The sequence below is a fragment of the Schistocerca nitens genome, chromosome 1, assembly GCF_023898315.1.
Source record: "Schistocerca nitens isolate TAMUIC-IGC-003100 chromosome 1, iqSchNite1.1, whole genome shotgun sequence".
NCBI lineage: Eukaryota > Metazoa > Arthropoda > Insecta > Orthoptera > Acrididae > Schistocerca > Schistocerca nitens.
Window position 1 is genome coordinate 1,048,148,038 of NC_064614.1, and position 21,765 is coordinate 1,048,169,802.

At 45.3% G+C, this 21,765-nt stretch overlaps 1 protein-coding gene across 1 annotated transcript in view; it reads left to right on the forward strand.

Annotated features, from left to right (window-relative positions):
- Positions 1–21,765, forward strand: part of LOC126197246 (alpha-mannosidase 2) — a 236,572-nt gene that overhangs the window by 116,223 nt on the left and 98,584 nt on the right. The window contains exon 8 of the mRNA XM_049934627.1: positions 21,547–21,733. Within this exon, the coding sequence (XP_049790584.1) occupies positions 21,547–21,733 (187 nt within the window). The remainder of the gene's footprint in view (positions 1–21,546; positions 21,734–21,765) is intronic.

Genomic DNA, 21,765 nt, shown 5'->3' on the forward strand with positions numbered 1-21,765 from the left:
CTGAACCACTTGGCATGGATTGGAGCTTCTATAATATTCCATTCCAACCTTTTCCGTATTTCACGGGTAACCACTTCTTTCTTTGTCCAGGGCACAGAATATGTGGCTTTGCAATAAGTTTGATGGGGATGTACCTCCATGTTGTAGGTATAAAACACTAATGGTTCCAGGTTACTCTACGAACACAATCTGAAAATTGACTATCAAATCTGCCAGCTGTTTCTACTGGTCCATGCTTAAGCACTCTGATTACACCACTTTATTGCAGATCTGGTTAGTAATACTATTACTGTTGCTCTCCATTGACACCAGTACTGCATTATTATACCCTAATGGCAGTATTTCTTAATTTATGTACTATAGACATGTTAAGGTACTTCACACGGATAGGTCGGCAGTATTTTCCATGTGCCTCATCCATTTTTAGCAACTCTAATTCAGCCGAATAGCCTGCATTTTCAAGAGTGAACTTACCCGTAGAGAGGTCAATTCGTGCTTGTCCCATCCCAACAAGCAAGTGTGTGACTAATTTTTAATTATAAGGGACGTGCACTGTAATATATTGTTTCCTATGGCCAAGTTCACTTGAGCCTGGTAATTCAAAATTTGTACTTTGGTGCCGATGGTGCTCCCGACTTTGCATCCGTGTACAGGAAGTGTAGGTATGAATTAGGTGGCTTCCTTACACAGTTCTTTGTAAAAATTAAAATCAAGTACATTGGTCATTGCTCCTGTATCAACAATAACAGTTACAGAATACTTTCCGATTATGGCGTGAATAGCAGCTTGTACAACCTGTTTTGGCATGTTTTTACACTTTGCTGGTTCGTAACATGATTCATCGTGTATATCGTGTCTGTCTCAGTTCCATTATATGATAACTTGGTTAAATGTGCCTTTACTCTGTGCCCTGACCACTTCCGGAAGGAGTAGCTTGGTCAAATCTAGTTTACTGAACGTGGTGGCCATGGTGGGCATTTTCTACATCTACATCTACACCTACATCTACATCTACATCCATACTCCGCAAGCCACCTGACGGTGTGGGGCAGAGGGTACCCTGAGTACCTCTATCGGTTCTCCCTTCTATTCCAGTCTTGTATTGTTCGTGGAAAGAAGGATTGTCGGTATGCTTCTGTGTGGGCTCTAATCTCTCTGATTTTTCCCTCATGGTCTCTTCGCGAGATATACGTAGGAGGGAGCAATATACTGCTTGACTCTTCGGTGAAGGTATGTTCTCGAAACTTTAACAAAAGCCCGTACCGAGCTACTGTGAGCGTCTCTCCTGCAGAGTCTTCCACTGGAGTTTATCTATCATCTCCGTAACGCTTTCGTGATTACTAAATGATCCAGTAATGAAGCGCGCTGCTCTCTGTTGGATCTTCTCTATCGCTTCTATCAACCCTATCTGGTACGGATCCCACACTGCTGAGCAGTATTCAAGCACTGGGCAAAAAAGCGTACTGTAACCTACTTCCTTTGTTTTTGGATTGCATTTCCTTAGGATTCTTCCAATGAATCTCAGTCTGGCATCTGCTTTACCGATGATCAACTTTATATGATCATTCCATTTTAAATCACTCCTAATGCGTACTCCCAGATAATTTATGGAATTAACTGCTTCCAGTTGCTGACCTGCTATTTTGTAGCTAAATGATAAGGGATCTATCTTTCTATGTATTCGCAGCACATTACACTTGTCTACATTGAGATTCAATTGCCATTCCCTGCACCATGCGTCAATTTGCTGCAGATCCTCCTGCATTTCAGTACAATTTTCCATTGTTGCAACCTCTCGATACACCACAGCATCATCTGCAAAAAGCCTCAGTGAACTTCCGATGTCATCCGCCAAGTCATTTATGTATATTGTGAATAGCAACGGTACTATGACACTCCCCTGCGGCACACCTGAAATCATTCTTACTTCGGAAGACTTCTCTCCATTGAGAATGACATGCTGCGTTCTGTTATCTAGGAACTCCTCAATCCAATCACACAATTGGTCTGATAGTCCATATGCTCTTACTTTGTTCATTAAACGACTGTGGGGAACTGTATCGAACGCCTTGTGGAAGTCAAGAAACACAGCATCTACCTGTGAACCCGTGTCTATGGCCCTCTGAGTCTCGTGGACGAATAGTGCGAGCTGGGTTTCACACGACCATCTTTTTCAAAACCCATGCTGATTCCTACAGAGTACATTTCTAGTCTCCACAAAAGTCATTATACTCTAACATAATACGTGTTCCAAAATTCTACAACTGATCGACGTTAGAGATATAGGTCAATAGTTCTGCACATCTGTTCGACGTCCCTTCTTGAAAACGGGGATGACCTGTGCCCTTTTCCAATCCTTTGGAATGCTACGCTCTTCTAGAGACCTACGGTACACCGCTGCAAGAAGGGGGGCAAGTTCCTTCGCGTACTCTGTGTAAAATCGAACTGGTATCCCATCAGGTCCAGCGGCCTTTCCTCTTTTGATAGATTTTAATTGTTTCTCTATCCCTCTGTCGTCTATTTCGATATCTACCATTTTGTCATCTGTGCGACAATCTAGAGAAGGAACTACAGTGCAGTCTTCCTCTGTGAAACAGCTTTGGAAAAAGACATTTAGTATTTCGCCCTTTAGTCTGTCATCCTCTGTATCAGTACCATTTTGGTCACAGTGTGTCTGGACATTTTGTTTTGAACCACCTACCGCTTTGACATAAGACCAAAATTTCTTAGAATTTTCTGCCAAGTCAGTACATAGAACTTTACTTTCGAATTCATTGAACGCCTCTCGCATAGCCCTCCTCACACTACATTTCGCTTCGCGTAATTTTTGTTTGTCTGCAAGGCTTTGGCTATGTTTATGTTTGCTGTGAAGTTCCCTTTGCTTCCGCAGCAGTTTTCTAACTCGGTTGTTGTACCACGGTGGCTCTTTTCCATCTCTTACGATCTTGCTTGGCACATACTCATCTAACGCATATTGTACGATGGTTTTGAACTTTGTCCACTGATCCTCAACACTATCTGTACTTGAGACAAAACTTCTGTGTTGAGCCGTCAGGTACTCTGTAATCTGTTTTTTGTCACTTTTGCTATACAGAAAAATCTTCCTTCCTTTTTTAATATTTCTATTTACGGCTGAACTCATCGATGCCGTAACCGCTTTATGATCGCTGATTCCCTGTTCTGCGTTAACTGTTTCAAATAGTTCGGGTCTGTTTGTCACCAGAAGGTCTAATATGTTATCGCCACAAGTCGGTTCTCTGTTTAACTGCTCAAGGTAGTTTTCAGATAAAGCACTTTAAAAAATTTCACTGGATTCTATATCCAGCAAATTAAAATCCGGCAAATTAAAATCTATATCCGGCAAATTAAAATCTCCACCCAGAACTATAACATGGTGGGGAAATCTACTCGAAATATTTTCCAAATTTTCCTTCAGGTGCTCTGCCACAACAGCTGCTGAGCCGGGGGGCCTATAGAGACATCCAATTACCATGTCTGAACGTGCTTCAACCGTGACCTTCACCCAAATCATTTCACATTTCGGATCTCCATCAATTTCCTTCGATACTATTGCACTTGTTATCGCTATAAACACGCCTCCCCCTTCACTGTCCAGCCTGTCTCTGTGGTATACATTCCAATCTGAGTTTAGGATTTCATTACTGTTTACGTCTGGTTTCAGCCAACTTTCTGTCCGTAGTACTATATGTGCGTTGTGACCGTTTACTAATGAGAGCAGCTCTGGGACCTTTCTATAGACGTTCCTGCAGTTTACTATTAGCACATAAATATTTTTATTCCCTGTTGCATTTTGCCTACTCCTACCTTGCCGCGTCTCAGGAGGCGTCTTGTCGGGCTTAGGGAGGGAATTCTCTAACCTAAAAAACCCCCATGTGCACTCCACACGTACTCCACTACCCTTGTAGCCACTTCCGGTGTGTAGTGCATGCCTGAGCTATTCAGGGGGACCCTACATTTCTCCACCCGATAGCGGAGGTCGAGAAATTTGCACCCCAGATCGTCTGAGCCTCTGGTTTAAGCCTTCCACTTGGCTCCAAACCAGAGGACCACGATCGGTTCTGGGAACGATACTACAAATAGTTAGCTCTGATTCCACCCCGCGAGCGAGGCTTTCCGCCTTCACCAATTCCGCCAACCGCCTGTACGAACTGAGGATGACCTCTGAACCCAGACGGCAGGAGTCATTGGTGCCGACATGAGCAACAATTTGCAGTCGGGTGCGCCCAGTGCTCTCTATCGCTGCTGGTAGGGCCTCCTTCACATCTCGGATGAGACCCCCCGGCAAGCAGACAGAGCGAACGCTGGCCTTCTTCCCCGACCTTTCCGCTATTTCCCTAAGGGGCTCCATCACCCGCCTAACGTTGGAGCTCCCAATAACTAATAAACCCCTCCCCCCATGTGCCTGCTCAGACCTTGCTGAAGGAGCAGCCACATGTCCACTCACAGGCAGAGCGGGCAATGCCACACGGCCAGCCTCCACATTTACCCTCCGCCTCGTGCGCCGCGAACGCCGCTGAACCCGCCACTCCCCTTGGGGGGAGGGTGGCCCCACCATGCCCCGCCACTCCCCTTGGGGGGAGGGTGGCACCACCACGCCCGGTACCCGTGAAGATGTCTCGACAGCATGGACAGTGGGTGAAGCATGTAACACCTGGGGTGCACCATGCGACGCACCAGACTCCCCACTGCCACTACACTCCGAGGCAGCAGCCTGAAGACGGCTGATCGCGGCCATCAACACGTTCAGCTGTTCACAAACAGTGGCCAGCTCCTCCTGCGTCCGTACACAGCAGTCACACATCCTATCCATCCTAAGAAATCAATTTACTGTAGAGAGTTAATCAACTTTTAACTAGACTGCTAATTCACTAAAGGCGGCTGATAGTTGACTAAACTGTGGTTGCTAGACATTTCTTGTAGAAAACAATGAAAATAGCACTACCTATCTCTGGACTGTATTGAAAACAAACACTAGCACTACTGGCACTATGGCTGACCAAAGGGACTCTCTCTGACTGTATTCAAAACAAACACGAAATCTATGGAACACTATTAATAGCACTCGACAATTAAAGCTTCCTAAAAGCAAAAACACACGAAAGAAGTAGTGACAAGTAAGAAAAATACAGTTAATACTGAAGGGTATACGGAATGAGTTTTTCGATGAAAAAATCGATTTTTGGGTAAATGCATTTTCGAAAAATTTAGACTCTCCCGTTTAATACCATGTATAAAATATTTGGATGACGTGAATAGAACTATTTTAAATAATTTTTTAAAATAATTTCGACACACGATGTTCCGCACCTTGTATATGAGATGCGAAATATACCTGATATAGACAGCCTTGCCAGAGATATAATTGAGCACAAGAGAGTTTTTTTTCTGTTGGCTACACTGCTAGACAGTTGACAATAGATTCTGCACCATTTGTATTGTTTCCTTTGTGAGTACATCCATGTCATTGTTGTGAAAGTCGTATGTGGAGAAGTCATTTAGTTTTCTTTCCTTCAACATGCAAAGACCTAGTCTGAAGGTATTTAGAAAGCGTGTACATTGGCGCAAGAAAGTAAAGTGTACTAAAAATTCGTCTGATTCATCTTCATCAGTATCTGATGTCCTAGTAGCGACTAACCTCAACACTGGTAGTGATACATTGAGTGATGCTGCTGCCACTACACCGGAAAGTGCTTCAAGAAGAAAACTAGCTGGAATTGATGAATAATACAAGAAACTAAATGCTAGGACTACAAAATATGAGGTAATTAACATCTCTTTATTATCAGACGTTTTGGACAACAATGTGTGCTGCAAACAATGTGGAAAATGTGGTGTTTCATTGAAAACAAACTTACATGTAGGACTTGCTTGTGAATTAGAGTTAATGTGCAGTTATTGCAAACACAGTGCTACTTTCTTCAATTCCTCACATGTTACTGCAGATACAGGTAAACTATACGATATAAACGTTAGACTGGTTTATGGATTACGGTGTATAGGAAAGGGCAGGGCTGCAGGTGCCATGTTGTGTGGTGTGATGAACCTCCCTCCTCCACCTTCAAAATTTAACAAACACCTAATTGCAATAGGCTCTGCTGTAGAAGATGTGGCAGAGGAAAACATGAAAGATGCTGTTGAGAAAGCAGTTGTTGAAAATAATAATAGCAGAGACTTGTCCATAGCTTTTGATGGAAGCTGGCAGAAGAGAGGCCACACATCTCTGAATGGTGTAGTAACAGCTACAAGTGTGGACACTGGTAAGGTAGTTGATGTGGCAATACTTTCCAAGCATTGCAGATGCAAGGAGAAAATGAAAACTAAACATGAAGAGGAGTGCATGGCAAATTACTATGGGTCAAGTGGTGGTATGGAAGTTGCTGGTGTAAGAAGTATTTATCAACGCTCAATAAAATGGTACAACTTTAGATACATAAATTATCTTGGAGATGGTGACTCCAAGGCTTTCAAAGAAATTGAGGAACTGAGACCCTGTTGTTGTTGTGGTCTTCAGTCCTGAGACTGGTTTGATGCAGCTCTCCATGCTACTCTATCCTGTGCAAGCTTCTTCATCTCCCAGTACCTACTGCAACCTACATCCTTCTGAATCTGCTTAGTGTATTGATCTCTTGGTCTCCCTCTACGATTCTTACCCTCCACGCTGCCCTCCAATGCTAAATTTGTGATCCCTTGATGCCTCAAAACATGTCCTACCAACCGATCCCTTCTTCTAGTCAAGTTGTGCCACAAACTTCTCTTCTCCCCAATCCTATTCAATACCTCCTCATTAGTTACGTGATCTACCCACCTTATCTTCAGCATTCTTCTGTAGCACTACATTTCAAAAGCTTCTATTCTCTTCTTGTCCAAACTGGTTATTGTCCATGTTTCACTTCCATACATGGCTACACTCCATACAAATACTTTCAGAAACGACTTCCTGACTCTTAAATCTATACTCGATGTTAACAAATTTCTCTTCTTCAGAAACGATTTCCTTGCCATTGCCAGTCTACATTTTATATCCTCTCTACTTCGACCATCATCAGTTATTTTACTCCCCAAATAGCAAAACTCCTTTACTACTTTAAGTGTCTCATTTCCTAATCTAGTCCCCTCAGCATCACCTGATTTAATTCGATTACATTCCATTATTCTCGTTTTGCTTTTGTTGATGTTCATCTTATATCCTGCTTTCAAGACACTCCATTCCGTTCAACTGCTCTTCCAAGTCCTTTGCTGTCTCTGACAGAATTACAATGTCATCGACGAACCTCAACGTTTTTATTTCTTCTCCATGGACATTAATACCTACTCTGAATTCTTCTTTTGTTTCCTTTACTGCTTGCTCAATATACAGATTGAATAACATCGGGGACAGGCTACAACCATGTCTCACTCCCTTCCCAACCACTGCTTCCCTTTCATGCCCCTCGACTCTTATAACTGCCATCTGGTTTCTGTACAAATTGTAAATAGCTTTTTGCTCACTGTATTTTAGCCCTGCCACCTTTAGAATTTGAAAGAGAGTATTCCAGTCAACACTGTCAAAAGCTTTCTCTAAGTCTACAAATGCTAGAAATGTAGGTTTGCCTTTCCTTAATCTATTTTCTAAGATAAGTCGTAGGGTCAGTATTGCCTCACGTGTTCCAACATTTCTGCGGAATCCAAACTGATCTTTGCCGAGGTCGGCTTCTACCAGTTTTTCCATTCGTCTGTAAAGAATTTGCGTTAGTAATTTGCAGCTGTGACTTCTTAAACTGATAGTTCGGTAATTTCACATCTGTCAACACCAGCTTTCTTTAGGATTGGAATTATTATATTCTTCTTGAAGTCTGAGGGTATTTCGCCTGTCTCATACATCTTGCTCACCAGATGGTAGAGTTTTGTCATGACTGGCTCTCCCAAGGCTGTCAGTAGTCCCAATGGAATGTTGTCTACCCCCAGGGCCTTGTTTCGACTCAGGTCTTTCAGTGCTCTGTCAAACTCTTCACGCAGTATCACATCTCCCATTTCATCTTCATCTACATCCTCTTCCATTTCCATAATATTGTCCTCAAGTATATCGCCCTTGTATAAACCCTCTATATACTCCTTCCACCTTTCTGCCTTCCCTTCTTTGCTTAGAACTGGGTTGCCATCTGAGCTCTTGATATTCATACAAGTGGTTCTCTTCTCTCCAAAGGTCTCTTTAATTTTCCTGTAGGCAGTATCTATCTTACCCCTAGTGAGACAAGCCTCTACATCCTTACATTTGTCCTCTAGCCATGCCTGCTTAGCCATTTTGCACTTCCTGTCGATCGCATTTTTGAGATGTTTGTATTCCTTTTTGCCTGCTTCATTTACTGCATTTTTATATTTTCTCCTTTCATGAATTAAATTCAATATTTCTTCTGTTACCCAAGGATTTCTATTAGCCCTCGTCTTTTTACCTACTTGATCCTTTGCTGTCTTCACTACTTCATCCCTCAGAGCTACCCATTCTTCTTCTACTGTATTTCTTTCCCCCATTCCTGTCAGTTGTTCCCTTATGCTCTCCCTGAAACTCTCTACAACCTCTGGTTCTTTCAGTTTATCCAGGTCCCATCTCCTTAAATTCCCACCGTTTTGCAGTTTCATCAGTTTCAATCTGCAGTTCATAACCAATATATTGTGGTCAGAATCACTGAGACCCTATGGTAACGATATGAAAATTTCGAAACTGGAGTGTGTTGGCCATGTTCAGAAAAGGATGGGATCAAGACTTCGACGCTCAAGGCCAGCATGAAAGGCAAGAAATTGAGCGATGGAAAAACTTTAGATGGGAAAAATAGACTGACAGATGCTACAATAGATCATATTCAGAAGTACTATGGTCTAGCAATAAGACAGGATACAGCAGATGCAGAATTAATGAGAAGAACAGTCTGGGTTCTGTTTTTTCATACAGCTTCAAACAATGAGAATCCCCAACATGGGCTATGTCCAAAATGAGACGATAGTTGGTGCAAGTACAACAGAAGCAAGGTAACTAAGAAACAATACAATCACCCTCATCACCTGCCACCTGCCATAATGGATGAAATAAAACCAATATTCTGAGACCTCGCAGATATTAGTCTACTAAAGAAATGTCTTCATGGCCGGACTCAAAATCCAAATGAGTGTGTGAACCATGTGATATGGAATAGACTACCTAAAACTGTGTTTGTGGGTATAAACACACTTCACTATGGTGTTTATGATGCTGTTTCATCATTCAATCAGGGAAATATAACAAAGTGCAAAGTTCTGCAGAAGTTGGGGCTCTGTGTAGGACTACGAACTGCCGCAGCTATGCTTTGTTTGGACAAGGAACGGCTCAGGTCTTCAGATAATGCCATAAAAGTATATTCAAAGATGGCTAGACAGCGTAGCAGAGCCATCAAGAGGAAGCTGTTGGACGATTCTGATGATACAAGCTATGGAGCAGGCTTGTACTGAAGTAAAAGCTTTGAAGCTAATTTCCTGTAACTTTAGTTTCTTTGTGTTTAAGGTACATTTTCTCAGGGCCTATTTACAGTAGAAAGATGAAATTTTCTGTAGTTGTTCCTTAAGACCTTCTAATATATCTGAATTAAAAGATATGTGGAATTATTTTGTATTAATGGATGTAAATTTTAAAATACGTGTTAAAATGTATAACTTTTTTTAACATTTACAAAAAATAAAATATCTGAAAAACTATACATTATTTTTTCAAAATTAATAATTCAGCATAAAAGCAGAACATATCTCTGCGTTCTGTGAAAAAATCAAGAGTATCGTCCAAATAACAAATGAGAAAATGTTCCTAACATTTAGCTCAATTTAACATTGTAAGCATAGGGCGTTCCGTATACCCTTAAATTAAGGTAGCTCGCTGCACAGCAGGCGTGAAGCAGACGGCGGTTAGGACGACACTGACACTACTGGCTCCCCCCTGCGGGTTCAGGGGTAAGAATAGGCCCGCGGTATTCCTGCCTGTCGTAAGAGGCGACTAAAAGGAGTCTCAAACGTTTCGGCCTTCTGTGATGGTCCCCTCTTGGGTTTGACCTCCTTTTTTCCAAATTTCTGTTGTTAGTGCGTGCCATTTGGGGAAGGACGCCTTACGTGGTGTTTTTCTATTGGTCCATCATGCGCCACCATCTTGCATGTTACCTATTGTCGTGCGGGGGGGGGGATTACACTCCACATCTTCTGGGTTGTCTCCTTCTCGTCTTGTGTGCAATCCTCTTCTTAGCGACCACGACAACTGTGGACCCTTTCAACACCTAAAATCCAGCACGGTAGCCAGTCTGTTGTGGTGGGGTCGTCATGTACCCTCTTGGTGGTAGCCCCCTGACCACGCAGGGATCGCACTACAGATGCCAGAGCTGGTTCCTCCCCATGCTTGCCAAGAAGTATGTGCCCATCTTGTCTGGGGCACGGGGACTCCGGGCAACGGGATATCGGTCAGATACCCGTTGCTTTGGCTGGGTGGCGCCCTTGGGGAGAGCCCTCGTTCGGAGTAGGTGGCATCTGGGCAGATGTGGCGCAATGAAGCGCAATAAATCACACCAAGCTGGTGGTCGCACGGCCACCAGCGTCTCTAAGCGAGGCAGAGTTGAGTTTGATGCTGCGCAATATGACCCTCAGTCGTTCCCCTCGTTGGCTGCGCCATGGGAGGGACGCCGATCTAGTGCCAAGTGGGAGCCTTACGTACCGCAATACCTTGTCTGCAGCAGGACTGATGGTGACTCCTTTCTTACGACGAAGCCTCTGTTTTTTGTGGAACACCTGGAGGATAAGTTTGGGGAAGTGGCGGGGTTGTCTAAAATGAGGAATGGGTCCATCCTCCTCAAGACGTCCTCCCCAGCCCAGTCACGAGCATTGCTCTTGTGTGATAAGCTGGGTGACGTCCCTGTTACCGTCACTCCCCACAGTAGCTTACATATGGTCCAGGGGATTATTTACCATCGTGACCCCTTGTTACAATCCGATGACGAGCTGAGAGCCGACTTGGGAACGACGTGGTGTACATTTTGTCCGTCGTGTACATAGAGGACCCAAGACTAACAGGGTGGCCACCGGTGCCTTTATCTTGGCCTTCGAGGGTGATGTCTTGCCCGAGAAGGTCAAGGTAATGGTTTACCGTTGTGACGTCAAGCCATACGTCCCTCCCCTGATGCGGTGTTTCCAGTGCTGGAAGTTTGGGTATATGTCCTCCCGTTGCCCATCCAGCGCTACATGTCGAGATTGCGGACGCCCCTCTCATCCCGATTCTCCATGTGCACCTCCGCCTGTATGTGTCAACTGTGGGGAGCACCACTCTCCATGCTCGTCGGATTGCCCCGTTCTTCATAAGGAGCAGAAGATAATGGAATTTAAAACCCTGGACCGGCTTACTTATCGAGAGGCAAAGCTGAAATATGAAAGGTTGTATCCTGCTTCCATTCGAACATCTTATGCTGCAGCCACGTTATCATCGCCCACGCGAGCGACGGTTGTCGCCTCATCTGTGCCGCCTTCAGTGGGCCCTCGGGCCGTGCATCTCTGTCTGCTCCCCTCGTGTCTGGGGGCAAGCCTTCCTCTGTTGCCCCCTTAGCCGTTGGGGGCAAACCCTCTTCTGTCGCTCCCCCCACGCTTACTTCGGGAGTGACATCTGCTCCACAACCGGGAGGCTCGATCCCTCCCCCTCCTTCTCCACCGGTGTTGCCTCTGCCGGTTCCTCTCTCGCAGAAGGGGTCCCTCGGGGCTCTCCCTTCCTCCGTTTCTTCTCCTACCCAGCCGGATGTCAGCCAGTGGCTGAAGCTTCCACCACCTGCTGGTCGTAGGGCTTCTGCGTCGTCGTCAGCCTCCGACGCTCCTTCAGAGAAGCTCTCCCAGCCCTCTCACCCTAAGGGCAGACGCGAGAAGAAGGAACGGAACGTGTCCAAGAAGAAGGACGTTCCGGCGGCTTCAGTGCCGCCTGCTGTACATAGTCCTGGTTCCGGGGATGAGGTGGAGATCCTCGCCTCTGCCGCGGATCTCGCCCTCACAGAACCCTCGGGGGCCTTTCCTATGGCCACAGCTGACTCTCCCCCGGTGGCGGCAGTTGGCTCTGAGGCGCTGTCTGCCTCTTGGTCGCCTTCACGCCCTCCCAGTCCCTTACTGCTTCCATCCTCCAGTGGAATTTCGGTGGTTATTTCCGCCACCTGCCTGAGCTCCGGATGCTTCAGAGTGCTTCCCCTGTTCTCTGCATTGCTCTGCAGGAAACTTGGTTTCTAGCAATGCGGACCCCCGCCCTTCGCGGTTTTTGGGTATACTATAAGAACCGTGCTGCCTGTCAATGAGCGTCCGGTGGAGTTTGCCTCTTTGTTCACCACTCTGTCTGTAGCTCGCCAGTACCCCTTCTGACGCCTTTAGAGGCTGTCGCTGTCAGGGTTGAGCTCTCGCCAGCTATTACTGTTTGCTCTGTTTACATTCCTCCGGATGGGGAGCTCCCCTGACATGTCTTGGCTGCGCTGCTGGCTCAACTCCCGCCACCGTTGCTGCTTCTGGGCGATTTCAGTGCCTACAACCCTCTATGGGGTGAGACTGTCTCCGATGACCGCGGTCGTGGCGTGGAGCATGTGTTGGCTCAGCTCGACCTTAGCCTCTTGAACACTGGTGCTCCCACGCATTTCAGTGTGGCCCATGGCTCGTTCTCGGCCATCGATCTCTCTCTTTGCAGCCCCGGACTTGTCCCATCCCTCCACTGGAGAGTGCATCCTGACCTGTGTGGTAGTGACCATTTTCCCATCTATTTGTCACTGCCCCAGTGTCATTCTTCTGGGCACCTGCCCCGCTGGGCTCTCCACAGGGCTGACTGGCCGGCTTTTACTTCCGCTGCAACCATCGAGTCTCCCCCACAGGGTGACATTGACGAGGTGGTCCGTGTCTTAACCACGTCAATCATTTCGGCGGCCGAGGCTGCTATCCCCCGCTCTTCTGGACTCCCTCGGAGGAAGGCTGTACCCTGGTGGTCGCCGGAGATTGCTGAGGCTATTCGCGACCGTCGGCGGGCTCTCCAGCGTCATAGGTGGCACCCGTCTCTCGAGACCCTCATCGCCTTTAAGAGGCTCCGTGCCTTGGCCCGTCGTCTTATCGCACGGCGTAAGCAGGAGTGCTGGGAGAGGTATGTCTCCTCCTTGGGCTCCCGTGTCTCCCCCTCACTCGTGTGGTCCCGGATCCGACGGATTTACGGATACCAGACCCCTATGGGTGTCCCTGGGATCTCCTTGGACGGCGCTGTCTGCACGGACGCTGCCGCCATTGCTGAACACTTTGCTGCACACTTTGCTAAGAGCTCTGCGACTGCCACTTATCCCTCCGCCTTTCGCTCTCTAAAGGAGCGAGCCGAGCAGACGCCGTTATCGTTCCACACGCGTTGTTCTGAAAAATACAATTCTCCTTTCAGCGAGAGGAAATTCCTCACTGCCCTCGCCGATTGCCCTGATACAGCACCAGGACCAGACTGCATCCACGCCCAGATGCTGAAGCATCTCTCCAGGGACTGCCAGAGACACATCTTCACCATCTTTAACCGCATTTGGAGCGAGGGCGTGTTCCCGTCGCAATGGCGAGAGGGTCTTATTGTCCCCATCTTGAAACCCGGTGCGGACCCACTGGCGGTGGACAGCTATTGTCCCATTACCCTCTCCAACGTTTTGTGCAAATTGCTCGAACGTATGGTGGGGCGGCGTTTGTGTTGGGTCCTTGAGTCGCGCGGTCTCCTCGCTCCATCCCAGGGTGGCTTCAGTCGGGGCCGGTCTGCAGCGGATAATTTGGTGCAGCTGGAATCTGCTATCCGCACTGCCTTTCCCCGACGTCAGCATCTTGTTGTTGTCTTTTTTGATCTGCGGAAGGCGTATGACACCACATGGAGGCATCACATCCTTGCTATGTTGCATGAGTGGGGTCTTCGTGGTCAGCTCCCGGCTTTTCTTCAAACCTTTTTATTGCGCCGCTCGTTCCGGGTGCAAGTGGGTGCCGCCTCTAGTTCATCTTATATACAGGAAAATGGGGTCCCGCAGGGCTCGGTGTTGAGCGTCTCCTTATTTCTAGTGGCCATTAATGGTCTGGCTGCAGCCGTGGGGTCGTCAGTGTCTCCTTCTTTGTATGCCGACGACTTCTGCATCTCATTTAGCTCCACGGCAGCATCATGGGCTCTGACTCATGGTTTTCAGTTCTCTGCAGCCAAGACTCGAGTTATGCACTTCTGCAGGCGTCGGACGGTCCACCCTCATCCTGAACTTTACCTCAACGGCCACCTGCTTGAAGTGGTGGACACATGCCGCTTCTTAGGACTCGTCTTTGATGCCCGGCTCACATGGGTTCCTCATATTACTCAGCTGAAGCAAAAGTGCTGGCGGCACCTCAACGCCCTCCGCTGCCTTGAGCCACACATCTTGGGGTGCGGATCGCTGCACGCTGTTGCGATTATACAGAGCCCTTGTGCAGTCCAGGCTTGATTATGGGAGCCTGGCCTATGGGTCTGCATCGCCCTCAGTGTTGAAGTTGTTAGACCCCATACACCACTGTGGGGTTCGGCTTGCAACTGGCGCTTTTCGTACGAGCCCCGTGGATAATCTACTGGTGGAGGCCGGGGTTCCCCCGCTGCGGATTCGCTGCCATCGACTGCTCGCCGACTATGCTGTCTACGTGCATTGCTCGCCGGGCCATCCCAATCGTCGCCTGCTTTTCCCTGCCATGGTACTCCATCTGCCCGAAAGGGGACCTAGGTCTGGGCTTTCCATAGCTGTCCGCGTCCAGTCCCTGCTGTCGGAACTGGGGTCATTCCCTCTTCTGCCTCCTTTCCGGGTCCGTGCACCTACGCCTCCCTGGTGTTTGCCCCGGCCGTCCGTCCGTCTGGATTTGGCACGGGGACCCAAGGACTCGGTTCTGCCTATGGCCCTCCGTCGCCGTTTTCTTGCGCTCCTCGCCTCATTCTCAGGCTGTGAGACTGTCTACACTGATGGTTCCCTGGTTGATGGTCACACTGCCTACGCTTTAGCTCACGCTGCCCATGTTGAGCAGCGCTCCTTGCCGACTGGCTGCAGTATTTTTACTGCAGAGCTGGTGGCCATATTGCGCGCTCTTGAGCATATGCGTTTCTGCTCAGGTACGTCCATCGTCGTCTGCAGTGACTCCCTGAGCAGCCTCCAGGCCATCAACCGCTGCTATACCTCTTCTCCTCTGGTGTCCTCTATTCAGGAGTCTGTTTCCGCCATTACCCGTTCTGGTCGTTCGGTGGTCTTTGTTTAGACGCCAGGTCACGTTGGCATCCCGGGGAATGAACGTGTTGACAGGCTGGCCAAAGGGGCGATCGACGCCCCAGCTTTGGAGATCGGCCTCACGGCTCGCGATCAGCAGCTGGTGTTGTGCCGTAAGGTGCTTGGGATGTGGACTGCTGAGTGGCGTGGCATAACATCCCCGAATAAACTGTGGGCTGTCAAGGAGACGACCAATGTGTGGCGCTCCTCCCTGCGGGCTTCTCGCAGGGACTCTGTCATCCTGTGTCGGCTCCGCATCGGCCATACCTACCTGACGCACGGCCATCTTTTGCGTCAGGAGGATCCCCCCCTGTGTCGGTGTGGGTCCCGGCTGACGGTCGCCCACATCTTGTTACAGTGTCCCCGACTGCGCACCCTCCGGCAGTCTTTTAATCTCCCGGGCACTTTGCCTTTGGTTTTATGTGACAATGCCTCCATGGCTGACGACGTTTTAAATTTTATCCATGGTAGTCCTTTTTATGGTTCCATTTAGAGAGGTCCTGCACCTTTCCCTTTCTGTGTCTCTTGTCCTCGTGTCTCTCATATTTGGTTGCAGATTTTAATGTGTAGTCGGATGGTTGACTCTTTCCCTTTTTTTTGTTATCGTGGTCAGTCAATCAGTATCCAGCCATCTTCTTTTCTTCTGTTTCTTTCTGTCTGTTGTTCGTCTGTACTCTTCTTGTCTGTAGTGTTCGTGATCTGCTTTTGTGTTCTTTTAGTGCTTGGGGGGGGGAGTCTCCTATCCCCCTTTGGTTTTTACCTGCTCCGCAAACTTTTCGGCTCGCCTGTTTTTGGAATGGGGGACTGATGACCTTCGCTGTTTAGTCCCCCTTAAACATCCCAACAACCAACCAACCAACACTACTGGCACTGTGGCTGACTAAAGGGACTCTCTCTGACTGTATTCAAAACAAACACGAAATCTATGGAACACTATTAATAGCACTCGACAATTAAAGCTTCCTAAAAGCAAAAACACAGGGAAGAAGAAGTGACAAGTAAGAAAAATACAGTTAATACTTAAATTAAGGTAGCTCGCTGCACAGCAGTCGTGAAGCAGACGGTGGTTAGGACGATTACATTTTGATTATTTGTACTCTTTGTTCGTTATGAGGATTTATCTCTGGATTGTTTTGTCAAGATATATACGTCTGGTCATCCTCGTTTCTGTTTGCAGTCACCCTCCATTCAGTATTCAAAGACCCTGCAGATTTGTTTTGCCACCGGTTGGAGTTAAACTTCCAAGCCTCGGGTTGTTGGTATCCCTGACCCGGTTTTTTTATTGCACCACTTTGGCGCTTACTATTTGCATTTGGTGAACTATTACTGTTATAATTGTTGTTCTGTCCTCCTTTATGATCATTGCTGCATGATCTGTGATCATAACTATTATTGTTGTCATGGTTGTGATAACCATTTCTTTTGCAGTTATTGTTGCTATGACCATTTTGCATTACCTTTATTGTGATTTTTTGGTGGTGAATAACTAGCATCATGCCCATTGTATGTTTTATTATCCTCATGGATCATATCAATTGAATACAGAGTAGCAAGAAAGTGTTCCAGGTCCGTGTCAGGTACGTTCACTAACTGTTCGTGCACCAACATTTCCAGCCTTGTTTTCAAAATAGGTGGTACATCTCTTGTGGATACCGTCTTATCCCAGTATCTTGTTTTACTAATATACTTTTCTATAAAATTTCTCATAGTACTCTTTTTCAGATTATGTTGTTGAGGGTCGTATACTTCTTTTCTAAGTATTTCCTGAATAAAAGAACTCAAAAATTTTGACAAAAATGCTCTTCAAACTACTGGAGCATATCACATTCTTCAGCAGTCTCCATTGCCCATAACATTGCATTGTCAACTATGTGCGTCGCATAGAGAGGAACTTTATTTTCTTTCTGGCCAAACTTTGGTCAGAACAGACTTACAGAGTTTTACTCTTTATAAATATCACTGGATGTATGGTTCTTTTCTCAGACAAAAGTTCGTAAACTGTCTATGCTTTATTAAACTGTCTTGGAACTTGAGTTGGCCTATGTGGCTTCTCGCTTCACAGATACAAGAGGTTGTCTCATAGGACTTTGTGTGTCATACTCATGACCTACCGGAACAAAGGCTACTGGGTACCTCGATTTATTACCTTATATCATACGCTGCAGTGTGTCCTCAGATTGACTTCCAGCCACACTCATGTCCTCTTGCTCAACGCAAGCTATTTGTGACGAGATTTCGTTTCTCCATTGTGGCAAATCTTCATCCGAAGTTTGTCTGATACTTTGCAATTCAGCTTTAATTCATTGGCAGACTCTCTGGTTCCTAAAGGTGAATCAGTGGCAGCCCTTGAAATGGCTGCCTGCACCTCTGTATTTACATTTTGCAAGGGTGATTTGAAAAGTTCTCTGAATGGAATAGAAAGTACTTACATCACTGAAACCTATTCTATTTTTCAATGTAGTCTCCTTGTAGATGAATGCACTTGGTCCAACAATGTTCCAGTGCCTTGATCCCCCCTTGAAAATGAGTTTCCTCCAGGCCTGCAAAATAGTTGTCAACTCCGGCTGTCAATTCTTGGTTGAAGTGAATCTTCATCCATCAAAAAAAATTTTCAATTTTGAGAAGAGATGGAAATCTGACGGAGCCATATCAGGTGAATAAGGCGGGTGTGGCAACAATTCATACCTTAGTTAATGTAATTTTGCTATTGCAAAGGCACATGTGTGCAGGCGCACATTGCTTGATGGAAGATGACTTTCTTCCTTGCTATACCTGGTCTTTTTTCGCGTATCTTTTGTTGCAATTTGTCCAGGAGGTTAGCATAGTATCCTCCAGTAATTGTTTGCCCAGTGTGGAGATAATCTACAAACAGAATCCCCTTCACATCCCAGAACACTGATGCCATGACCTTTCCAACAGTAGGAATTGTCTTTGCTTTCTTTGGTGGCAGAGAATCAGCATGTTTCCACAGCTTTGACTGTTGTCTTGCATCTGGGGTATGATAGTGCACCCAAGTTTCGTCTGTGGTTGCAAACTGGCCCAAAAAGTCTTGTTTGTTTCTTCTAAAAAGGGCCAAACATTGTTCCGATATGTCCATTCTCGTGCATTTTTGATGCAGTGTCAAGAGTTGCGGCACCCATTTGGCAGATAATTTTTTCGTTTCTAATTCTTCAGTCAAAATGTGATATACCGTTTCACACGACATCTGGCAAGCGTGAGCAATTTCACGTGCTTTCAATCGGCGATCCTCCATGTCTGTTTTGTACACTTTTGCACTGACTTCTGGAGTAGTGACACATCTTGGCCAACCACTGTGTGGATCATCATCTAAGCTCTCCTGACCAAATTTAAATTCATTTGTCCACTTGGCAACAGTTGAATATGGAAGGAGCAGAGTCCCCCACTGTATCCTGGAAATCAACATGAATGTCCTTTGCTTTCATACCTTTCTTTACGAAGTACTTAATCATTGCTCAAATCTCAATTTCCCCCCCTCCCCCATTTTCACAAATCACTATGCGGTACCAACAACAACAGAGCCATGTCACTGCCACAGCTCTCTTCCAAGAGCACTGACATGGCACGTGTTCACAGGCAACAGTCCAATGAATATCATGTGAACAACTCGTTGCACTAGCACTGACCTCTCTTGGTGATCCGAGAACTTTTCAAACCACCCTCGTACTTTATCTCCTTATCCTTCTGTTGCAACCATTGTGCTACATTGTTGTGTAATTTTTTGGTATGCTCCTTCATGTGCTCTTGGATCTACACTGCTTGTTTTATCTGCAGTTGATCCAGCCTAGTGGTGACTTCCTCTACCTTCTTATGCAGATTATCAGTGGAGGTCTGGCATTTCTGTAGGTCCTCTGTAAGTTCGTCAGCTGATTCAGGTAAGTCCTTATAAGTTTCCTTTATCAGAGTTACTTTGGTTGTGATGCTCTTCAAACTATCTTTTATTCTTTTAGCAAATGTTTGATCCCTTTTCTCTAATATGATATTTAACTGCGGTGTGAGATTGTCACGCCAGACTTTTTACTTATATTCCCTTTTCTTTTCGCTGGCTCTTTGTTTTTGTTCCCTTTCCTGTTGCTGGCTCTTTGATGCTCCCTAAATTGAGCTAGCAAGTCTTGATCTCTTTCCCTATCTTGTATTTCTCTTTCTTTATCTCTCAATTCCAGCCAACATTAGTAGCATAATGCCGGCTGATGGCTGTTAACCAACAATGCTTTGACAACAGAGCTTTGAAAATGTAGAAAAATGCTTATCATTCAATTCCACATCACAGAATGGAAGTGAAGGCAAAGAAAACCCTGATAACATGAAATTAACAATTGATACATTATTTGAACACACTTACATGATATATACAGTTTCAATAAGATGATAATTCTATTGTGTAATCAGATACACTAGTATGGAGATGCTCTCTCTCTCTCTCTCTCTCTCTCTCTCTCTCTCTCTCTCGTGCAGCAGCCAAATCAGAATGAAGAAAATTTAATACATACAAGAGGAGGTTTATAATAATCTCTGACATTATTTTTGATGTTCTGTGTTATTACTGTCACTTTTACATGCTCTTTTTTAGCACAACACTTAAGACTGTATTTCATTCAATATTTATCGAATTACCAGAGTACAGCAACTTGCAAATGCTTCATCTGAGTTGAGCATGAACAGTGATGCAATCTGACTAAAACAAGCTTACCTTTATTTACTGCAAGTGAACAAAATGACGTCCTTCCATGACAGGAACAGCACGACACCTTGTGAATACATTACCAAACACTTAAATTTCGGCTGCCGAAATTTTTGAAATGATTAGCTGAGCCCTGTCTTCTAGCTCTTGAAGTGTATGGGGATTGTTTGTACATATCTTATTGTTAACATTCACCAAAGATAAAAATCACGTGGATTTAGATCTGGAGTACACAGGCTGGTCAACTATCATATTGTCAAAAATATTTTACATTATAGGAGCATTGACAGTATATCGTCTTGCATAGTACTGCATGAAATAACCATAGGTCTTTTCATTAGGTGTTAGTTCTCCAAAAGAAGAATGCAGCATATTCTTGACATACCTATCAGCAATTATTGTTTCATGGAAAAAGATTGGTCCAGTAATTTGTCTTGCACTAATTGCACACCACACTCCTGTTTTTACATCATGCAAAGGCTGTTGATGCATCTGATGAGGACTTTTGAAATGCCAGCGTGATAGTTCTTCGAATTTATGTACCCTGACAAAATGCAACTGTGCTTCATCAGAAAAAAAGAGCATTTCGAATTGAACCACCCCATCACATACAGGCAGTAACAGCCAGTAGCAGTAATAATGTTGAGATACAGTATCTGAGTAAGACAGTCGATGCACTAGTGTTATTTTATATGGTTTCAGTTGGAGTTTGTGCACAACTCTGTGAGCACAGGCTGCTGACAAAGCAGTCTGAAGTGCAAAACCACACAGTGGCTTTCTCAGACTTCTTTCCTAGGTGTCTCCTACCTTGTGTAATTAATTTTCAGTTAAAACATTGAGTTCTCTAGATTTTTATTTGTCTAACATGAAACCATTCTCTAGAAATTTCTTCACAAATCTAACAATAGAAAGTCCAGGTTAGAAAATCAAAAATATTATGAAAAGGATATATTGTTCCCCATATAGATGACATGTTGGGTTGCAGACAGGTTCACTGAAAAGACTGCGACACATGTGAGCTTTTGGAAAACACCTGAACATTTAGTCGCATAGTATGGAATGCACATGCACAGTGTTACTGTCCGAGGACCAGGCCCAGTGACATACAGCAGGGGAAACCTCACTCAGCGCAGGTGCCTTATGTGTAACACTCGGGAAGTATGAGCAGCTAGCTGTATTATGGCAGATGCAGGCAGCAGTGACCTGTAAATCTGCAGTTCAAGCTGCAAGCTTCATTATAATCACAGAAAACAGTAGTAAAATTGTCTTTCATAATTCCTACACTTTTGATTGTACTGTATAGTTAGCATTGTACTTTTGCTCATTATTTTCTAACATAAACTGTAATGATGAATTTTGTGCAACTCTCTTTATTGTATCACTGTATCCCATATTATTTTGCATAAACATATTAAAATAATATGTCATGTTGTTGACATTTGTTGAGAGAAGATATAAAATTTCTTGTCTTATGTAGAATATTGATGAAATTTTTTACAGATCATACTGATATAAAATTTCTTGTCTTATGTAGAATATTGATGAAATTTTTTACAGATCATACTGGAACAACAGATTTGCTGACTCACATGATGCCATTCTATAGTTATGATGTTCCACATACTTGTGGACCAGACCCGAAGGTCTGTTGTCAGTTCGATTTTCGACGATTACCTGGGTATGGAATATCTTGCCCCTGGAAGAAGCCACCACAAGCAATCACTGATCAGAATGTAGTTCAGAGGTGAGGACCTTATTAGCTCTATTGAATTCAAC